At 36.8% G+C, this 23538-nt stretch overlaps 1 protein-coding gene across 2 annotated transcripts in view; it reads right to left on the bottom strand.

Moving 5' to 3' along the window:
- Positions 1-23538, bottom strand: part of vav2 (vav 2 guanine nucleotide exchange factor) — a 278862-nt gene that overhangs the window by 2295 nt on the left and 253029 nt on the right. The window contains exons 9-27 of one of the 2 annotated variants that reach the window (XM_052100817.1): positions 20264-20363; positions 14622-14717; positions 12622-12690; positions 12334-12420; positions 9441-9526; positions 9103-9235; positions 6612-6721; positions 6420-6521; positions 5503-5591; positions 5354-5367; positions 5068-5089; positions 4539-4666; positions 3656-3727; positions 3433-3494; positions 2929-3045; positions 2692-2779; positions 2328-2451; positions 527-610; positions 43-197 (exon numbers count right to left, since the gene is read on the bottom strand). In XM_052100817.1, the coding sequence (XP_051956777.1) occupies positions 43-197; positions 527-610; positions 2328-2451; positions 2692-2779; positions 2929-3045; positions 3433-3494; positions 3656-3727; positions 4539-4666; positions 5068-5089; positions 5354-5367; positions 5503-5591; positions 6420-6521; positions 6612-6721; positions 9103-9235; positions 9441-9526; positions 12334-12420; positions 12622-12690; positions 14622-14717; positions 20264-20363 (1738 nt within the window). The remainder of the gene's footprint in view (positions 1-42; positions 198-526; positions 611-2327; positions 2452-2691; positions 2780-2928; positions 3046-3432; positions 3495-3655; positions 3728-4538; positions 4667-5067; positions 5090-5353; positions 5368-5502; positions 5592-6419; positions 6522-6611; positions 6722-9102; positions 9236-9440; positions 9527-12333; positions 12421-12621; positions 12691-14621; positions 14718-20263; positions 20364-23538) is intronic. The other variant, XM_052100818.1, reaches the window with a different exon arrangement.

Here is a 23538-nt window from a genome sequence, read left to right as displayed (position 1 = left end):
ACAAGACAGCATTTATTTCTTTGCACTTGCTGGTTGTCTTACCCTGCCATTGGCCTCTCCTTTCCACCAGCCTTGGTCTCCGCCGATCTTACTGTAGATCTTAACGATGTCACCCTCTCGCAGAGACAGCTCTCTCATGTCTCGAGCAGCAAAGTTGTATCGCGCCACAGCTGTGCTGACCACCCTGGGTGTGAAAACTGCAAAGGGCCACCAGATTACAACATGTATTCCCAGATTATAACACATCTAGGATGCATCAGAAAGCAGTTACATGTTTAAACAAAACATATGCATGGATATTAAATAACATTTGATTTAGATGTGGATGAATTGTGTATTAGAACAAAAGGGTGTGACCACTACTCTAGATATCTAGATACAGAATTAATCTTATGAATTTCCAGACCAGGAATGAAAGAATGAGGAAAACAGAACCAGGGGAAGGATGTGAATGGGAGGATGAGGAAATGGAAGTAAACAGGGGATGGATGCAAGAAGATGAGAAAGAAGCTCAGATGGGAAGTACCTGACCAGAAGGGAGCAGAGCTTTGAGAGGAGAAGTTGAGACCCTGAGGACTTAGGAAGGAGAAGTTGTAGGAAGCACAGGAGGCTGCTGAGACAGGATGGATATATATATATATAGAGAGAGAGAGAGGGGGGCGGGGCAACAAAGAGAAGGGAAGAGGAGGAGGGGCACAACAAATTTAAAGGGTGAACAAAAGCAGAAAAATATAAATTAAGTTAAAGGACAGTCTCCTTATCAAACAAAAGCAAGGTAAAGGTCAGTTGTGTGTAAGACAGAGAGAGAGAGAGAGAGAGAGAGACAGTATGTATATTCTGGGAAAAAGTTGCTGGAATTATCACATATACAATACTACAGTAGGGGTGGGCACTGATACAGATTTCCTGATTCGATTCGATATTGATTCATGTAAGTGTATTTCAGTTATATGTCCATTGTGCTTACATATGAAAGAAATTCTTTCCGATAATGCTGTTAATTATACAGGAGAACTTCTAACCAGATATACATTTTACAAATTATATGTCATCATTAGTTTTCATTATATTGATCACATTTTAGCTGTTAAAATGTGTACAAATCCATGTATTGCATCAATAAATATGATTTATTGAAATTGCATATTTTATAATGCGTATACATTTTTACATTCAGAATTTGTATTAATTAAATTGATTTGTAGAATGCATGCAAAGGTACTGTCTCTTTAAGAGTGCACATTAACGAGAGAGAAAGAAGTCGAATGACTTCTCGACAGCATCCGTGCTATGCATGATTAGAATTAAATGTACATTTTTTGTTGGGTATTAAAAGAGACATTATTCAATGTTTTGGAAGTTTTTTTTGGAAGGAACAGACTAAAGACTATTTAAGTCATTATTAAGGTGTGATATGGTGCATCATGATGTGTAGCACAAAGTTTGATGAGGTCAAAAGTAATTGGTTCTAGGATGTCTCGTCATTGACGTCAAACCTGGCATGACACGTCTCGATGTGCCATATCTGAATTCAATGAAATTCAGACCACTTTTATTATGATTTTATATGGTGGTTTTTTTTATATGGTGTTTTGACAGCCTAAAAATCAGCACTCTAGACATTATGCAAAATATCTCCTTTTGTGTTCCACAGAAGAAATAAAATGAACATGAGGCAGAGTAAATTATAACAGCATTTTCATTTTTGGGTGAACTATTTGCAGCTCTGGTGTTTTCACACAACCTCCAGATCTTCCTTCTGAAAGCCCTCAGCACTCTCACTACCACATAATGCATTATCTTTGCTGTTTCACAGCCATGCATTTACATAAAAGCATGAGTGAACACCAGTTAAGCATGACTGGAAAGTGAACAATGAAGGCCTAGTGCGGGCTATAATCCGAGAAGGGTAAATATCATTTATAATACATCTAATGAAGCATATGTTTATTGAAGCCTATTCAGCTGGCTAAGCAAAATTTACCCCAGTTGCCAAAAGACAAAGTCAGGCCTCTGCTTCAGCCAGAGTGGGCAGCCCCATGACAACCAAGCCTAAGATGATTGACAGCTGAAACGCTAGGAGGCGTGGTATAAAGTATGTGAGGGCGTGACCAGCTGGCATGGTTTGTTTGTTCAGAATTGCAGAGCATGTCCATAGATTGTGGAAGGCTGCTTGCCAGACTGGTGGGGGTTCAATACTAAGTCTGTGCCAGTGTTGAGCAGGCAAGAAAGCAGAGAAGTGAAAGTAAGGGAGGGAGGGAGGGAGAGAGAGAGAGAGAGATAAAAGACATGAAGAGAAAGAGAAGATTATTGTAACAAACGTTTACCTGGTGAGCGAGTATTGGTGCGAGAGCTTGAACGCTCTCGGGATTTGTAAGGGTACCGTAATGTCGTGTCCAACAGCTTAAAGCTCTCTTTAAGTGAGTGAGACTGATAATACTCCACAAGTTCCTGTTACATAAAGAAACATATATTAAAAGTAATTTACGGAAATTTCATGTTTCCACAGTTATCTTCTGTATTAACACACTGAGAAACTAGATTTGCATATAGAAAGTGAAATATTAAAGCTTTCCAGGAAGAAAAAGAATAAAGTTTTAGATAAGCTTTGGTTTTAGACTTTGGTTCTGTGTAAATGGTGTTTGGCTTACAAGTGCTGTAATAATTCCAAAAGTGAGAAACTTTTCTTACCAGGAGGCTATCAAACTTTTTTGCCTCTGTGATGTGAATCCAGTTGTCTTTCTCAACAACTTTAATGTGCTTCACTTCATCATTAAACCTGTGGAAAGGAAAAACACGTACCTCTCATTTGCTGCATCTCATTACCACAGTGAATTAAACCACACATACTGCACATAAAACCCAGGCAGATTGTCATGTTTTGAAGATTAACACAGTGCTTAGTCCATGTATATGTATTACGCTCACTTGATACTGATGGCGAATCTCTCTGCCTCTGCCGTCCTTTCTCGGATCAGGTACGTGCCGCTGCTGTGAGACTTGAGCAGGTTGTCGGCTTGCTGCCGTTCCATATTTCCTGCAAACCTGAAGCCATGGGGAAAACACACCTCATTCAATAAGCCGGTTCAATACCATGTACATCATTACAGCACCTTTAACAGAGGTCATTAACTCATTAAAAGACAATAAAGACTTAACATGCCTTGCAATGAGCCTAAAGCTAATCAATCATTTTCATTGATTCTAGTTATGACACAAATACAATTCCATGCAAATTTCCGTAGGTCACAGCACAGTAGCTGTAAATATCATGCTATACAAGCTTTACAAGCATACTTCGGTATACAAGGTAATATATAATGCTCTTACAAGACTGCAAATCATTTATTATAAAACAAAATCAGGTTGTAGCTTGCTGTTGGAAAGTGGTCAGAATGGAAAATCGATGTTCTCTAGAATAGGATGAGATACCAGGGATAAACGTAGTAATCTGTCTCTCTGGAGGACTGACGGCTGGAAAATGACTGGAAAGGCTGTAGAGAAGAAAAAGATGAAAGAATTATATGATGTACAAGTTTGGTTTAGTTTCTAATGGTAAATAACATGTTCTGTTGACAATTGTAATACATGCACATGTATATTTGCTTTTTTATTATAACTTTTTTATAAAGATATTGTTTTTACAAAGCAGTACCTTAGGGTCTAAACATGGTTTCACATTGGAACTGGGGAAGAAGCCAGTCTTTAGGGTTTGAATGAGCTTGCCCTGAGAGGTAAATGGAACAATTGAGAAGAAAATAATTAATGAATTAATGATTGCATGCCACATGCAAGCAAATAACACAAACACACACAAAAAAAAAGAAAAAAAAAGAAAGAAAACATGAGAGGTTAAAGTACACCAACTGTAGTAGACTAGTTATAAAAATGCATTTTACATTATTTTATTAATGGAAAATTATTGTCCCTTTGACAAAGGAATTATTAAGCTTTTATTCCCTTGGCATATTTGTGGCAAACAGCGCAGTCATTGCATAATATAATCTCTCTGTGAAATGCAAGCTTGCATCACACCAAACTGTCAAGACCCATCTTATGTGTTCCTTACATTTTAGTTCTGTTTTCTTAGAAAGTAATTTAAATAATCTTTTGTTTATACATTGTTTATACATTTATACACAGTTTTAGCAACAACAAAATTACAATAATAATCTTAAAAAAATAAATGTTTATACCAGTAGATTTCCATTGAAAATAAAGTAGAATACATGTTATTTTCCCATTTAACCACTGCTGAAGACTGCTGGAGCTCACAGCTGATTGGTCAGTGCTTTCTGCACATATTTAGAATGTTCACTTCGACGTGTCCAGTGTAGACTGGGTGTTCTTGTATTGCGATTTAAAACATTGCAAATACTGCTAAAATTCCTGAAAAAGTTACCTGACCAACTGACCAATACATAGATTTTTACTCACTTTTGCATTTGGTGATTCTAAGTTTTGGACGCTTGGTTTGCCCATAGACGAAACATGTTAAAATGTGAGGTGAGGCATGTAATGTATTTCACACATCATACCTCCCACCACGGTGTGTCTGGATCTCCCTTCAGGAGTTCAATGAATTCTCCTGTCTGGAAGCAGAGCGGCATCTTCCCTGGTGGTGCAGGTGTACCATGGTAATTCCTGATGGCCACCATCTTTGGACCTTAAGAACATAAAAAAACAAAACAAAAAAACAACAACATCAGCAACAATATAATCAGAACTGTATTAATAGATCAATGTATGCACTATATGGAGTTCTATATAAAGGCCTTACAATTCATCTTTCATTTCTCAGAACAGACATAGGCCTATACTCTGTTTACTTCGAAACACACATACACTAGATGGCAGCAGAGAGCTGTAGTCGGATTTCTTTTGCGCATTTGTTCTAGATTTTGTCCACTTCTGTTAATAGAGCTTTTCCCCTAAAGCTGTGCGCAGTGTCTACATTTTTCTTACTGACCTAACCCCATTAGTATCAGAGCAGACAAAAGCAAAAATCAATAATAATAAAAAATATATATATATATATATATATATATATATATATATTGTTTTCACCTGATTGTGGAAGTCCAGGCTCCTGTCAGAGATATACAATGGAATGCAATTAATACACATCAATGTTTTCATGTGATTATATCAGGCATATTTTTTATAACATCCAGAGCTTAGTGTTTTTCAAAACTCAGGACAAACTTTAAGATTAAATAAAACAGATAGCAAAGTGGGAAAGTTTGGGAAAAGTCAGTGTGCCGTGTCCATGAGAGAGGATGATTAATTAATCAGACATTAGTGCATTAATACGAAAGATGGAGGTTTGTGAGTACAGACCACTAAAACTCACCAAATCATGGGGACCTGAAATAAAAATGAGAGAGATAGAAAGAGAAAGAGAGTGAGAGAGAGCATGGTCAGTGGCTGATCTCTTTAATTAGAGCATATGTAATGCAAATACGGGCACTTTCAAGGAGCAGCTCTCTGTGTGAGACTCACTTATTTTGCAGATGGTAATAACCTCCAGACATTCCTTATGGGCACCGGTCCCACACCGTGAACAGAAGTAACCCTGGTAGAATATACCCCTAAAGAAAAGTATGACAGAGTGAGGGAGGGAGAAAGAGAGAGATACCGAGGAACAAAATCATGATGAAGTGTTTGGGTTTTAAGACAGCTACAGCTCTGAGATTATATGTTAATATACATATTTATTTCCTGAGGTCCAACTGAAGATCAAACACTTCCATATTATCTGATATGGCTTGTGCAAATGTTGCCAGTTGGATACTAGGGTGGAAGGAGTGATAGCCGGGCATTGCTATGTAGTCGCTAAAGGTGATCTGGGTGCATTTTTTGAGTGTTGCTATGCAGTTGCTAGAGTGCTCTGGATGATTGCTTACAAGTCAAGAGATTATGTTTTAACACTTAGAAATGTAAGCACCACGACTCTCCCTAAAAGCTGCACAATTTAAGGTTTCATTCAAGTCTGTCGCACAACCGGTGCTAATTTTCCATGTTGAAGCTTAATAATTAGGTTAGGGGTTTGTTCAAATCCCTAACCCTAAGAATAAACAATAGTAATAGCTTTAGCAAGTACCATTACAAAATATATCAATACAACCACAACCATCACTCCACACAAATATAAATCCTTTTGTCGGCAAAAATAAGTGGCAAAATTCAATGTATTCACAGCTTGTTCCAGGCCACTTTGCACATACATTGTTATAATTAGCAGCAAATTTAGGTCAGTGCACTACATGTGAGTCAATACAGCCAATCAGAGACTTGCAGCTCATGTAACAGAGGCCAGACCAGTAGTCCAGTAACATGGGTCGAAGCCTGTTTCAGTCCACTGCATTGGTTGTATAATACTGGGATGGAGTTTAGTGTGTGTGTGTGCACGCCCTCACCTCAGCAGCATTTTGCAGACCCTGCAGTTGGTGTTCTTTTCAAATGTGTGCATTTGGAAGTTGTGCTGGTTGGCAGTGGCTCTTTCGGGTTTGATGTTTGACCTGTGTGGTTTGATAATCACATGATGTGGTGATTTGGGTCTATAGAGCAAAATACTGCAAACTGTTTACACTGATGTAGTTCTAACTTACATAGCCATATCAAACTGCTCCATCCACTTGCGCTTGGTGTCTTCTGTCTTGCAGAAGAACTGGAAGCCCTGTTTCCCCTGAAGATGGATCAGGTAGAAGCCATACGACCACTGTGGATGGAGAGTAAATAAGGTAGATGGAGGCATGGATGGTGAAAGAGACATACAGTAATGGATTGAAAATAAGACTGTACGGGGCAATTCACACAGGACGATTCTTGTTTTCCATCTATGTTATGTTTTAATTGTTGGTCTATGTACACATGTATCTTTTGCCTTTGCAACGTGTCTTGTGTAATGAATGGCACGTCAAGTTAAGATTTTTTTTTAAATTACATTTCCAGTTGTTTGGGACTACTGAATAAGGATTTTCAAAAATCATTATATAGAGATCGCACACTCAAAGCCAAATTTCTAGCATTAAAGGAATGCTCCTGGTTCAAGTTTAGCTCAAACAATAGCATTTGTGGTATAACGTTGATTACCACAAAAAAAAAAATGGACTCTTCCCTCGCTTATTTAAAAAAAAAAAGATAAAGAAAAGCTGAGAATAACTAGAAAAACTTTTCTGCACTATAGACATTTCCATTACTTTACAGGGGTTTATTTGTTTCCATGTTCTTATTTTTTTTTATTTATTTTTTTACAATTTCTAGGTTTTCCACAACAGTGGCTACATTCACACCCCAGCGGATTGTGGCCCAGATCTGATTTTTTAGGTTGTTCACATGACATTTTAAATGTCGTCCATATCAGACACTGGTCTGAATAGCCGACATTCCTAAACTGACCCACATTCATGTAGCACTCCTTGAGCATGCGTCTAACAAACTCTGGCATGTTCATCATTATAGTATGAATAATTAATTAAATTATATATAAAAAAAAAAATCTGTTTTTAACAAAGATAGGACACATATCCATGTGTATCCAGTCTATCCATGAGTGATGAAGAAAGAGCATTGGTGGATAAATAATTTTTATGTTGTAATCGTATGGTGGAATTTGAATAATCAAGTTCAAGTGCAATATTACCTTACAAACGAAACACACCATACAATCGAAAGACAGGAAAAACGGCATACAGATATGTAAGGTAAGAAGAGTTATCTTTATTTATTTCAGATTTCTATTGACTGGCTTGCATTAGTATTTTGATACAGTTTGAGAAATATAGAAACTGTGTTTTCTGAGCGAGTGACAAGCAAAGAGCACCGTTATATAAATCTACATCTCTATGTTTTCATACGCATATTGTATTTAACATGTAATCCAAATGAATCACTGAACCTAACTGTTGAAGCCTAAACTTTTATTTCCTTTCCTTAAAAAGAAACTGAATGCATTAACCAGAGAGATATGATTCGCACTTAAAAGTTTTTAAATATAACGCTGGAAATCATGTGTGCAAATTGCGAACGTTGAGGTAGATTCATGTAAAAATCACATTAAATCTGACCTGGCTGTTCACACCGAAGACACATTGGAAAGAATCTGATACGTATCTGATTTATTTACACATACCTGTATGACAGTGGCCCAGATCACTTTTGACTGTTCTCACGATCATCCAATTAACAGATCTGACACATGTGAGTGAAAAAAATCATATTTGGGCCACATTCAGCTGCGTTGTGAACGCAGCCAGTGGGAACCCTCGCCTGCATTCTGTTTAATACTGTTGTGCTTCGTCTTCCTGTTTTTGAGTGCATGAATACGACCTGCGTGAACAGCCCCTTAGTCAACATCGCATACATTTTTATCTGAGTCAAGAAAGATGACAACTTTGTAATAATCTCAAACAAAATGCCAGTTTTAAAACTCTGCTGATTCCATTCTGACAGTGTAAAGCTGAAGTGGATCTCTTGAAATGGCAGGAATCCGATTACAACATTGCAGAAGAGACAGTCAATCAGAGCACCTGATACATGTACACATGGCTGCTTAGAAAACATGAGCTTTTGGCTTACCATTTTTCCACTTGACTGGTAGGCATGCAAAAGAAAAAACAGATTGACAGGAAGACAGAGAGAGAGAAAAGGGAGAGAGAGAGAGAGAGAGAGAGAGAGAGAGAGAGAGAGAGAGAGAGAGAGAGAGAGAGAGAGAGAGAGAGAGAGAGACCCTTTTACACATGCATTCTCATATACATGCAAAAAATACTGATTGCTAGATTTACACATACACATGCTAGAGCACCAAGCAGGGCAGTGCATCATTTCTGATTGGTTGAAATTGTGAGCATCAAGCTTTAACGCACAAGGACAAGACTATATGAACGCAATCCATCTGTGTTCACCAAGCAAACTATGAGATTAATCCCTTAATTCCATGCCTTGCATGTTTAAGATGCAATACATTAAGATTATTGCCTCAATCAATTTAAAAAAACAAAAAACAAAAAAGCAAATAAATTGCTAAATTATGCCTTAGTTGATCAGGCATATTTATTCTGAAGTAGGGGCAATGATTGTGGCGACTTGAAGGACTCTCACCTTTTTCATGTCACGGTTATTCATGGGGTCATCTGACATCTTGTAGAAGTGAAGTTCTATGATCTCCTTCAACTCATAGTTATAGCCTTTCCTCTTGCATACAATTACCACTTTATCAAACAGGAAGATGTACCTGGATACAGAAGAGAGTGATAAACACTGAACATTTATAAATAAACATTAAATAACAAAAACGATAAATGCTGTTAAATTGTTCATTGTTAGTTGACAATCTCTAATGCATGAACTAATGTTATTGCATAGAACAATATTGTTAAGTAATACCAACAATGTCTTGTTGTATAAATGTGGTGTGCAATTAAAGCGGTTTGTCATACCTGTCTTGTTTTGTCCGGTTAACTATAGAACACACTTTCAGCTCTCCGTCTATCTTTGGCCTACCATACTCCTCCAGCTTCACCTGCTGTGTATGACACAATTACACAAATTACAACAAATACTATATCAAAACCTTTACATTGGAATAAAGGCTTGGAGAGTTTGATACAATCCATCCAAGCATATAGTCACTTGTTCCTGTTTGCAGTATTTAATAAAGCAATACTCTGGGTAAAATATAAGATCTATTGACAGCATCTGTGGTATGCTGTCAATTAACAAAAAAATATTTTGACTTGTCCCGGTTTTTAAAAACAGAACAAGCATTTGTTGAGAGTTCCTATGAAAGTCTAAGGGGCAAGTGCACAATGTTTGCCCCATAGACTTACATTGTTAGTACATTTCTGTACACCGTTTTTAAGGTACAAGTTAAAGTTATATTCAGTGGAACTAATGCCACAATAAGTTGTATTTAATCTGGATCATTCTTTTACTATTACAAAGGTTTATGTAATAGGCATTGCCATGAAAAAAATAAATTAACACATACAGTATATAAACATGAAAAGTACAAGGTGAAGACTTCTTGCAAGAAACTTGCAATCTTGCGAAAGTTACGCAATATCAGTGTTAGTATATGGGGTAAGCGTCCAAAGGTTGCTCCATAGACTTCAAAAACAGTGTACCGAAATGCACTTACTGTGGAAGTATGAGTTAAAAGTGGTACTGTTGCCACAGATGCTGTTAAAAATGAACCAATAATTTATTGTCACTTACAATGGAAGTCTATGGTGTACGTGTACAACAGTTGCCCCAGAGATTCATTGTAAATCCATTTTGGTACAATGTTTTTGAGGTGCAAGTTAAATTATTTTCTGTGGTACTGATGCCAAAAATTCTGTTAAAAACAAACTAAAACGGTTTTGACATTTAAATGGAAGTCTAAGGAGAAAGTGTGCAACTGTTGCCCCATCAACCCCTTAGATCCATGGTTTTCAAACTGGGAGGTGCGCCTCCCCAGGGGGCGCCAGAGCATGTCAGAGGAGATTCATGATAATTTCAACAAGTAAATCAAAAGATACATAAATACAATAAAAAGTTATTGCAAAGATAAATGAAAATTATTGTCATAATGGACCATAGTCCAGCTTAATAGACCGTAGCTCTATATTATTATACTGTTATTGTTGAGAGCACAATATGCATCTCTCTGCAGACGTCCTTGGCTTTCACTTAAAACTGGACGCGCACTCTAAAACAAACTACGCTGCTCTATGAAATCTGCCGTTATGTGAAATGGCCGTTATGTAGGGGACAAGGGGGCATGGCCTTGTAAATTTTCTCCGAGGGGGGCTTACTGTCCAAGACTTTGAAAACCCCTGCCATAGATGAATAGTACATGGAGAAAACCTCTAGCAAGTATCTGAGACGTTACTGACAAAAAAGCTTAATTTGTTTTAATTGGAATGAAAGCATTATAATTTCTTCTATACAACACAAACTACTATATTAAGAGCCATTAAAGTCATGTCACAGCACACAGTGAATGTCTTTTGTCCCTAAGCACCATGCCTCATTGGCTCAATGATGTTTTGCCGCAGGCGTCATCTGCGCCACAGACATCACATAAATAAACCAGAGCTGATACACTAACTCTTACATTAGCCCTAGCATACACTGATTTAATTCCCTTTAAACACAGTCCTAAACACGTCCTCCCAGTGCTCATGGCCTTGAGGCTTTCATGATTTATTTTACTGAACAGAAGTGACAGACAAGGGGCAGGTGGAGGCTTGTAAATAACTAAATGTTTAGGGATGAAGAGGAATTGACCAGCATGTAAAAAAAGAGAATGACTGCACAAAATAAGTCATTCATAGGAGCGATAAACACTGCGGTCAAACCTGTGATCCAAAGATTTAAGCAATCCAGTAATCTATTTATGAAGGGACCATAAACAATAGAGCTCAAAAATAAGGATGCCTAGATGGCCCAGGGCCAGTAAAATAGAAATTCAGACCAATTAGCCAAACAGGCTACTGTACTGTAGAAGAGCTTTTGCTGAAATTGTAAGAAATACTGCATCATATCCTATGATTTTCCACCAAACAAGATATTTATAGCTGTACATTATAGCTGTAAAATTTCCAGCAATAAATTGTAAAACTATAGCTGCAAGCAGCAATTAAGGGGCGAAGCATATCAACCATTATTAGGCACAACAAAGGCAAAAAAAAAAATCTGGTCATGATTTTACACAAAATGGTTGAAAAACCATAAATATTTTCAATTGCAATGGGACATAAAAGCTTATTACTTTTGACCAAAAGGTTGCGCTGTCACCAAATTGATAAGGTGCAGTCATGATGATACATATAAAGTTTAATGTCAATACACCAAAGCGACAAAGCATTTCGACGTGCTCTACATAGAATTTGTTTGCGCGTTATTCGAGAACGGTTTCACTAATGAACTTGAACTCCATAACTTTTTGTCAGCCTGGTCTGAAGATGCTCTGATTCAATTTTGTGAAAATCGGACAAACGGTCTAGGACATGTTCGAAAAAGTAGGTTTTTCTAAAAATTAAAAATGGCGACATTTGGTTTGTCTCGAGCCAAGGGATCAGAGGACATTTTTTATTATTCTAGCACTTAGAATAATAAGAGCTGCCATAGACTCAATGGTGAAAGGAGGAGCAGGAGGACGAGAAGAAGAACAATAACGATTACAATAACGATTACTATGCGCTTTCAGTGCTTGGCGCCTAATAATTATTAGGTTTTATTTTTTGTTGAAAGAATACAGCATTTAATCCTTTTTCTGACACAAAATATGCTGCTAAAATAAAACAAAAGTAAAAATCAAACATTTGTGGAGTCATGATCACTTACCAGATTTTCTATTGAGCTCTGAAATTCACTAATTTTCTTTAGGGTTTCGTTGTCTCTTTTCACCTCGTTGATGTACATGGCCAGGTCCTTCAAAGGCAAATAAACAGAAAAAGACTCAAAAAGCAAGTCAAAGTCATTCAGACACCAACATTTTGAGTCCTACAGAATCCTTTCACACCACAAAATCTTCCCATAAATTGTTGGGATGATTATATTATAAACCAACTGTTGCTAGCTGAAGAAGCTGAGATTTTACGGTTGAGATGTCAATTACATTAGAGCTCTCACCTGCATAGCCTCTAGTGCCTCCTTAAGATGCTGTCTCTCTGGCCGATCCATTGAGTGACTCACTAACTCCTGTGGACAGACAAAATAATTATTGAGAACATAAAGCATGGACTGAGCATGTACACAAACTGAAATATGAAACACATAGTGCCATATAGTATGTGTTTAGGGAATGGAGTATATTCATAGAGTGAGTATGTATCTAAATTGCATGCAGTACTGTGAAAATATTATTGGCCCCTGTGTGGCAAAATCTAATCTATAAAAAGTAAAAATAAAAATAAATAAATAAAAACTGTTGTTCAAAATTAAGTCATACAAGTTTGGGACAACATGAATTTCCCTTTTTAGATGAACTGCGCCTTTTAAGAACATTTATAGTTTGAATTTTATGATAACACTGACATCATTTGAAAGCTGAGACCGTTTTATAAAAAAAATAATAGAAAACACAAAACATATTCCCAAAAAGTTTTTCACCAAATGTAATGTTTTTCCAAAAACCGTCCACTGCGACTTTTGACACATTTTGAAAGAGTCAAGGCAAGTCAACTGAATCAAGTCAAGTCAAGTGGAGCAATGTCTGGTGCAGAGTACTTCGGTTTCTGGAAGTCTTAAGGGAAAAACATAAATACTATTACTAGGCTAAAAGCTACTACAACCAGTGATGTAGCACATCCTATATGATCAGAGACATAAAAAACAACTGTGAGTTGAAATCCACAGAGCTATCCTTCAAGGAAGAGCCATTTGAGAAAATACCTCAGCCTCTGGTGTGCCTAACATGAAAAATTAACAAACAATAACAACTAAAACATCTACATCGAAAACATTCTGTTCCTGGAAATAACAAGCACACACACAACGACACACCTGGAAAAAATGCAACACACACACACACACACACACACACAGTCACATAAAAGTGAAGATATATGGAGTCAAATGTACGCATACATGCGTATGCATGACCATTTGCACAATCTCAAGCACAAAACACACACACACGGCAACACCCTCTCCGGGCTTCAGGTGTATTAATGCAGAGGCATGGGGCTGTGGGAGGGGATGAAATGGGGTGCGGATAATATGATTTAAGCATGGCTGATTTAAACAGTGTCACTGTATCCAGAGGCTTAGAAAAAATTTTAATAATCGTGGGGCCCGATCTGAAATAAACCACTCACATCCTTCTCTGCTCTCTGACGCACGTCACACTCTTTCTCTCCGCATCCATTATAAATGTCTGCTGTGAATTAATGATGGTTTGCATCATGCAGGGTGTCCTGATTTATACATGATCTCTATTAGCAGTGGCCGGCCAGTCTGGAGAGCCACATGGGTCTTGATGGGCTTGGATGAGGTAAAACAATCTAAATGTTTTTTAGGGTTGTGGGGTTAGTCGGAGATGGTGGTGTCATGCTGCTTTCAAACTTTAAATCACAATGAATGGAAGTATAACAAGGTCCTCAATTCACACATCTGAATAGGCAAAGTTAACCTTAACATATAGAAAAGGAAGATCACAAATGGGATCTCTTCAACATCTCATTTATTATTTAGAAATTAAGATTTTGCTTAAATCTCCTGCTTCACAGATTTTTATAGTAATCTCGTAGTAATGTGTCTTATCTGAAGTCACAAAAGAGATCTCAACAATGTCATAAACTGTGCTCAGATTTTCCAAACTAAGGTAAAAATGTTAAATATGAACTCGTATCAGTATCAGCATTAATCTTATAGCTCAATATTCTTGCTGTATGTCAACAATTTTTCTATTTGTCTGTTTTTTATTTTTCCTAAGCAAATTTAGAGACAAAGTGGATACTAAAATAAAACATAACAACACAGCATCTACATTATGTCCCATGAGTTCTGAAAGAGTAACCTCTTAGCAATACAAATTTCCCCTGGGAAATAAATGCTCTCAGTACTGGTGTACATTAGCTGAGCTCAATCATGGCAGTGTTGATAAAGGACTCTTGTGGAGTGGTTCTCACCTTAAGCAGAAGGTGGTATTTGAGGACCCTCTGCATGGGGACCACCAGGAGATCCTGCAGTTTGAACTTGCCCTCCTGGACCTTCATGGTACACTCCTGTGGTGGAGGATTTTTGGAACATGTCAGCTGTTTTAAAAGTCTCAGAACAAATCATTGATATAGGTAGTTGACATGAAGTGTAATGCAGTCTTAATTGTCCTACAGAGTGACATGCTATATGTATACTTACTTTCTAAAACAATTTTTTTCTAAAACAGTTTGCTATTTTCCTGAGAAATACGTCATTGCAAACCACGTCTTACCTCGGTGCAAAGTTTAAACTCAGTTCCTGCATTTGCAGTTTGGAGATTAAACCAGCATGTGGAGATAAAGTTCATGTCCAAACAAAATATTATGGAACATCAAATTATGTCCCTGACGATCAGAGCTGTAGCCGTCTTATGTGAAACAAAAATTTATTCAATTTCTGTTAAACTATCAATAGGTCATGGCTTATTTTTCAATTATTATTATTATATTTAAATTTACAATTGTATTTATTGTCTAATTTGTAGGCCTAAAGGTATTTTACCACCTGTTGTCGTAGAGTAATATTATCCCTGTAAAGCCAGACATATGAAAGAATTGTCGGAAAATTATATATATATATATATATATATATATATATATATATATATATATATATATATATATATATATATATATATATATATATATATATATATATATATATATTTGTAGCTTTTAGTACCATTAGACAAAATATAAAAAGAAACCGTATTTTTCTTTCTTTCTTTTTTATGTATCATATTTGATGCATTAGGCTTTAAAAGCCATTATCCTCCTGAGGTCCAGCAATTAAGTTTTGCATAGGAAATTTGTTATTTAAGTTTTTCTTTGCCCATACATGCTACAGAGATAAATCTTGGAGTATTATCAGAGAACTCCCAGGGCTTTTCAGAAATACCAAATGTTTGTGAGTTTGGCTATGACAATAATGTATAAGTATGGATTGAAATGTATCACAGTTAAATTCAATACATAAAAAAAAAAAAACATTCCAATAAACTATTTTTATCATGTGTATTTTATGCACCAAACACTATATTGACATCATAATAGCTTGTAATGTAAAATAATGATATATTTATAATGACAGAGCAGGCTGCATATATAAAAATACACAGAAATATTAGTTCACATTTTAAATATATCGTATAAAAAGTATACATCAAAATTTTCAAAGCTCTGTGATTTTCAATTTTTTTTTTATAGTGGACATAAATGTAATGTAATGGTGATTGAGTGATATACCACATAAGCCTACTGTATCATATTTTATACAAGTAATTTCAACATGCTTTTTCAATAAAATAATATACAAATTTTAAACAAGCACAAGTTGCTTATATTCAGCAAATACTCATTTTAAAATATCAGTAAAAATATAATCATTACTGTTACTTTTACTTTATTAAAATAAGCTGTCATTTATCCCAACATAAGAGTAATTTTTTGCAGAAGTCCGCCACCATTTTAAATGGATTGACATTTGTGTCATATTTGATATACAGTATATGGCGTTATAGAGTTAAGTCACTGCAAAACGGGCCTGTGGAAGAAGTTGGCGATAGTAAAATATTTGGAATTGGTAGGCTATAATTTCTATTATATTTGCATTTCGTTTGAAATGTCATTTAAAATGTGTATTTTTGGTTAAATTATTTTTGTCTTTATATAAATCAATACAAATTTTCAAAATCAAAATCAACTGGTAGAAGTGACAAGTAAAATACAATCAAAACAACCAGTACAATCACTGTTAATACTAGCCATGATTTGTGTGTCTTTTTGTCTTTCATACAGTCCATTTACACAACCAACTTCTTATGAATGTGCTGTCTTGGTTTATATCGCTGGTGCTTAAGGGAATGAACTACATCCCCAATTCCAAAAAAGTTGGGACAATATGAAAAATGCTAATAAAAACCAAATGTAGTGATTTGTAAATTATATTCATCCTTTGCTAAATTGAAAATACTACTACACATTATATGACATTTTACCTTGTGAATATATTTTTGTTTATGTACAGTAAATTCAAATCAGATGATTGCAACACACTTCAAAAAAGTTGAGACAGGGGCAATTTAAGACTAATAACTATATGACGAGTTAAAATAAAAGGGAATGTGAAACAGATGTTAACCAGGTGAGGCAATCGTCACATAATATATATGGAGCTTCCAAAATCAGCCTAGTCCTTCAAGAGCAAGGATCATTCGAGACTTTTCAATTTGTCATCAGATGCTTCAGCACTTTGAGAACAATGTTTCCCAAAGACAAATTGGAAGGATTTTGGGCATTTCACCCTCTACAGTGCACAATATATTTAAAAGATTCTAAGAATATGGTCAAATGTTGGTGCGTAAAAGGCAAGCAAAAAAACTGCTTCTGATTGCGAGTGATCTCTGATACCTCAGATATCACTTCCTTAAAAATAATCATTCATCTGTAATGGATATCATGAACATGGGCTGGGGATTACTTTAGTAGACCTTTGTTAGTCAACATCATTTGCAGCTGCATCCACAGGTGCAAGTTAAGACTTTAATATGTAAAGCAGAAGCCCTACATCAACACTGTCCAGAAGCGCTGATGACTTCACTGGACTCGGTCTCATCTTAGATGGAGAGTAGAACAGTGTTCTTTAGTCAGATGAGTCCACATTTAAAATAGTTTTTGAAAAACACTGTCGTCGTGTTCTCCAGGCCAAAGAGGAAAAGGACCATACAAGATGTTATTAGCATCAGGTCCAAAAGCCAGTGTCTGTATGGGCCAGAGGTGTGTCAGTGCCCTTGTCATGGGTAACTCACACATCTGTGAAGGCATCATTAATGCAGACAGATATGTACAAATTTTGGAGCAGCATACACTGCCACCCAGCACAGTCTTTTCCAGGGACGTCCCAAAATTTTCAGCAGCACAACTTCAAACCACATACTGGCCGAACAAGCAGAAAGTGCGTGTGCTAGATTGGCCTGCCTGCATTCCTGGCCATCTCCAATTGAGCATGTGTGGTGCATTATGAAGCACACAATACAGCAACAAAGACCCCGTACAATTGTGCAGCTGAAGACCTGCATAATGGATGAATGGGGGGATATTCCACTTTTTAAACAAACTTGTGTCTTCAGTACCTTAATGCTTAATAAGTGTTATTAGAAGAAATGGTGATTCTTCACAGTGGTAAACACTCGACCATCCCAACTTTTATGGAGTGTGCTGCAACCATCTGATTTGAAATTACTGTACATATAAAAAAAACAAACAATGAAATTCACAAGGTAAAACATCATATAATGCATTTTTCATACTGTCCTAAATTATTTGGAATTGGGGATGTATATAATAGGACGCAGATGGTGGAATAAACAGAAAAGAAAAAATTACACTTGACACATACCCGAATTACACATTCCCATTTGTGCGTTGTGTGATTTCGCCAAACCCACTTGCACCAAGACTTAGCGTATTCTTGCACGAAAATACCTAAACTTCATGATCATGCCCAATGACTTCATGCTTATGACATAGCGCTGTGCTTAATGTTGGCACTCTTAAAATAGTGCCCTATATATTTATAGATTTTAACCTAACATCTTAACATAAACGTAAAAAAAGTTGAAATGTTATTTGTCAAGTACCCACATAAAAAAAAAGAAAACATTAAGTGGTATTTGAAACAGATACACTGTTCTGACAAGATAAGGAAAACATGAATCAGCTTTCACAACTCATTTAACTTTAACTGTAACGTGATGTATTTCTTAGTGAAATAACAAGTGAGAAACAATATAGGGTGATAATTGATTTTATCTTCAGGATTTGAAACGTGAATCATGTTACACTATGATATTATAGGTTTTTATTATTTTCCCCCAACAGCCTTGGTTACATCAGCAGACTTTTTCAGAAGTGAAAAAAGTTAATACATTTTGATGAAAGATTACAAAAGCATTTTTATCCCCCCCCCTCCCCTTTAGAATAAGCATACACTGATGAATCATGCACAAAAAGACCAGTGGCATTTACTAGGAAAGTATGTTAGGTCAATTTTGATTTCATGTTGTCTTTATACTGATACACTGTACAACAGATAATCTTTAAAGCCAAATATAATGGTTTTTCCTCTGCCTGATGGATTTGCAGTTTTCACTTTATGAGTTAATCCCTTTGACATAATCTCCCCGTTCTCACGCAACATTCACGCGTGGAGGAAGAGCTATTTAACTGTCATGCTTGACATTCAGAATAGACTGACGAAGAGATTCATCATTCTCTATGACTATCAGTGACTCCATGTCCTTCCTGACGAGAGATGTCTGGCTAATCTACTCCAAGTGCCTCTCGTCTCATTCCAAGTGGTCTGGTAACAATGCTCTAAATGCGCTGTGCCTGCTTACAAAGCCCTTCTAATGTTTCAGATACCGGGACGATAATTATGTGAATTTGTCAACAAGCGTGCACACAATTGTGAATGCTGTGATTTCATCTGTAATCTCCTCAAATCCTGCCTGGGAATAATGGCTGACTAATGTCCTCCTTCTCCTGTTTTTATTTTTGGAGTTAAATTAAAGCAGCCCACAACGCATCTGACTGTCAGGCACAAAAACAGCCCTGTTGTCTTTACGTTCTGAGAAGCGTAATGAGAGAGATGTCCCAAAACTGACAACAACAGTGTGTTGTGGGGAAACTCTGAAAATTTGAGTGTGCTCTGGTGGAGGCCTTTTAAACACATCTTTCGAATATAGTGCATTTAAATTTTGGCACCACATTTTCAGGTTTCAGTATTTACATCACATATGTAAGCACCACAGTAATACGTAACAAAAGTGTAGCAGAAATAGCACTGCCCATGTAGTTTTCAGCAACAAGTTTTGTTTTTGTTGTGCACTACACACCGGACTCGAGGAGAGTTTAAAATTAAAATGCATTTTTATCAACGCACCCTTTTTCAAAATAGGCTATGATGAAGCAGCATAAAGAGCAAACTATTCATCCATTCTTTGTAAATTATTTACCATTTGCATATAAATGTGGTCCCAAACCTCATGTAAATCAGATTTTATTTAATTTAATTTCAGATCAGGTTTGTATTAGTTCTCTATGGCCCACTCAAGCTAAACATTTTAAAATTGATGGAAGTTATCAAAGGAAATTCTCAATGTGGTAAATCACAGTTGAAGTTCTGTTAAGAAGCAGAAACACCGTCAGTTTGAAAGCTCAACGCATGCCTGCTGCGACACACGATGTGTGAAACAGGCATAAGAGTCAGACCTGCATTATGCATAGATTAATTTAAGTAAACTTTGGCATTATGGATTTCAAAGACCACCCACAAGTTAGGATTACATCATGGACTTCACTATACACATATTCACTGAAAATGTATAGAAAAGAAAATGTGGTTCAAACATTATGCGTTTAAGAACCAGCAATCAAAATATATATCAGCGTTATGAAAGATGCATAAACTCATACTGCTTTCACAGAATTCAAGCACTTCTACTGATTAAGGCCAACAGCATCTGTGTCAGTCACGTAATCAGTCAAGGGGTTTGATTATGTTAAGTGCTAACCTCCACTTTACACTTGACATCTTCCCGTGTGGCGATCAGTTCATCCAGTGTCTTCTGAGCATTCTCCATATGGCTGCAGTACTGGCCATAAATCAGCAGTCTACAAAATAAAGAAATTTTTTTTATCATTAATAACAATGACTTTATATTACATTCAGAACAGAACTGAAATATTTTTTTAACCGTTGGTCACACGAACCAGATGGACAATTTTGCATCGTGTCTTGCTTCTTTCAACTTTTAAAAATGCATTTTAAATCATACTGTAAGCAATCACAATATTAAAAGATAATGAAAATGTAAGTCATACAATTATGTTACAATGTATACAATAACTGCTGTCACTTTTGAGCGCTCAGGTACTTGTTCCCTACCCTATTCAGTACTCTGACGCAAATAATCTTAAAAACCATTGAAGGAAAATAATCTGTGCTACAAGTGTATATTGGTTTACAAGTAATTAAAAGACAGCCAGCATTTAGCAACAGCTGTTTTGATGTTTATATCTAATTAATCATAGTGAAGCATTATGATGGATTAAGTTAAAGGTGGAGTGTGTCATTTTAATCCAAAACTCTTTTTGTCAAATTCCATGAATATCTCTTCACGGTCTGTTAGCTGGCCGGTCCGTATTTGCGCTGAAAAAAATCAGGTGTTTGTATACAGCTCTAGCTCTGTAAATGGGACAATAAACAAAGTGGATCAGACCGATCCACATAACACTGTTGCGATCACGCGGCATTGGCAATGAGTGTGCATGAATTTGGCGGGCGGAGCTTCTGAGAGAGCACTGAAGGGAGGGGTGTGTTTGTTTGACTGTTGATTTCAAATATCAACAGTCTTTCTCTGGAATCACTTACTCCACCTTTAACATGAAAACCAGTTGAACCGTAACACCGGCAATGTTATCGGACAAGCTGATTCCTCTGCAATGCTTTCTGTCTGGTGTGTGTTTATGTTATAGTGGTCTTGTTTATTACAACGGTAAATGTTTATCATCTTTTATTTAGAATGGCCTATTTGTTCATAGGGAATCAGATCAGCAAAAGGGCATGATGAGTCTGAGGGGTGTTGGCAAAGGTGGTTTGAAAACATACTTTATTTTTGTAATTCCGTCTGGTGCCACTAGTAGTGCAGAAATTACACAATCCACTTTAAAACCTTTGGGCCATTGAGAATATCGCATGGCCCAAAGGGACTCCTGACAGTGATCAGCACTTTCTGGAAGCTACTCAAAGTCATCTTGCCTAGAACATAGCACCACGTGTGTGGCACAGATTTTTGCCTCTGATTTAAATAGGACACTGGCACAGTTGGCAAGCTCAAATCTCTTGGATACTCTTGATTTGCTTGCCACTTAATTGTGGTCTTACTGGTGCCACTTTCTGAGATATATTCATTGCTTCAAATGTTTTTTGATCAGATGAGTGAAACCAATTCCAAAGAAATGTCCATAATAGGAAGATAAAACCAGGAAAGAAAAGTGGTCTGATCAAAGGAAGATAAAAACAAATTTCAATTCAAACTGGATTATCCTCTATTGAGGGCAAAACACATCTGGATGTGCTCTAATGAGTCAAAGGATGGTGATCAACTCAAATCCAGCTCATTAAGTATGGTCTCTGAAGTGAGCTTTTGCAGCCTACTTGATGGAATGCAATCCAAGACATGGACTCCAACCAGTATAGAAAGACCCAAGCCTCACCTCTTTGATTAATATGCTAGTAGACAGGCCACCCGCCAAGCAATGCTACTGTATCGGGGGGTGGGGGGTGAGAAACTAACTGAAAGTTTAGTCAAAATTTTCCCTTGTAGTCTTAGGCTGAAAAGGGGGGCTCCCCTGCTGCTCGGCTCTACGTCTGGGCCTCTGTGCCCATGGGCTAAGAAGGTCTGATTAAAGGCTAATCTGGATCCTCAAGGAAATAGACTCATGGAGATTAATGGCAGGCCTGCTCAATTATGACCCAAAACGCACATTCGACAGCATATTGAAAATGCAGGGGCAGGTGTCGGGAATTAGCTGTAATAACAGATGTCACAGTCATAATTGAACATGAAGGTCTTCTTTATTAGGAAATTTCCAGATTAAATGTTTCAGGTGCCTCATAAAAAAGACTGCGAGGGAGAGACAGGGCTCTATGTAGGACACTTGAAACGACGTAGGAATAATGGAACAGGAATCTTCACATGAATCAAGGATGGGCTGCAATGCAGCAGTAAATGTAATACTTTTAATGTACTTACATGCATTAAACCATTTTAATAGGAAAAAAAAGCTAATTTTATACTCTCTTTTATATTATTTATACCCAGACCTTAATTGATTGATTCAATTGATGGAAAATAACCTGCATCGACTGATCCATTGATTGATCCATCCATTTATCCATCCATCCATCCATCCATCCCTCTCAGCTATTGGGCAACCTGCTCCCTCGATATTCATATCTGCATCAGCCACTGAAAAATCTATATCAGTAAACCACTAGATTATGTTTTAGGCTATATTCACAGCAAAGATTCCCCACTTTAGCATATGTGCCAAACTCAAAACCCCATTAAGGACAGCTCTCTAAACATACCCCAAAAGGCTGTGTTTCCACACAGTGACAGGAGAGGACACAAGGGCAAGGACGTTATGAGAGCTGAGTGCATCCCATGATAGTAGAATTCCCATAGTGGGCGATGCGAATACATGTAAATACATGGTTAACAGCATTTGTCATTCCTTTTAATGCATCAGTGACACTGGCTTTAAAAAAGTATGAAGAAAACAGGGCGACTGCACATGTGCTAACACCTGTTAAACATACGGTAACATTTCAACCTTCCCAGGCCTGGTCTGTCTACTAGGTGTGGTTATACTTCAAAAGCTACACAAGCTTTGAATTTATCTCCATTCATGGGTCCATAATGGGTGTACTTTCATACAAGCACTCAGACCGTGCTTTGTCTGAACATCCACTGGAACTAAATTAGCTAACATCACATTAACAATAAAAAAAGGATTTTACAAGCATTAGAAATTATGTTGTGAAGTCTGGCGTCAACATCATGTGAGCAGATTTGATTAGGCAGGCTGCATGTGCTTTTTATTCAGAGTTCTACTCAGGACACACATTAGTGTGCAATGGAGATCATTACTGATCCTGTAAATGACCCATTAATTATGTGTGTTTAAATGTATTTAGAGTAGAAGAGAAATGAGTTAACAATCAGAAGCAATGCATATCATCAGCAAAGCCTCAAGAAATGTGGTCTTTCTGAATTGTGGA

This window comes from Xyrauchen texanus, chromosome 31 (assembly GCF_025860055.1).
Source record: "Xyrauchen texanus isolate HMW12.3.18 chromosome 31, RBS_HiC_50CHRs, whole genome shotgun sequence".
NCBI lineage: Eukaryota > Metazoa > Chordata > Actinopteri > Cypriniformes > Catostomidae > Xyrauchen > Xyrauchen texanus.
The sequence above is the reverse complement of the archived record's forward strand: the minus strand, read 5'-3'. Positions and strand labels throughout refer to the sequence as shown.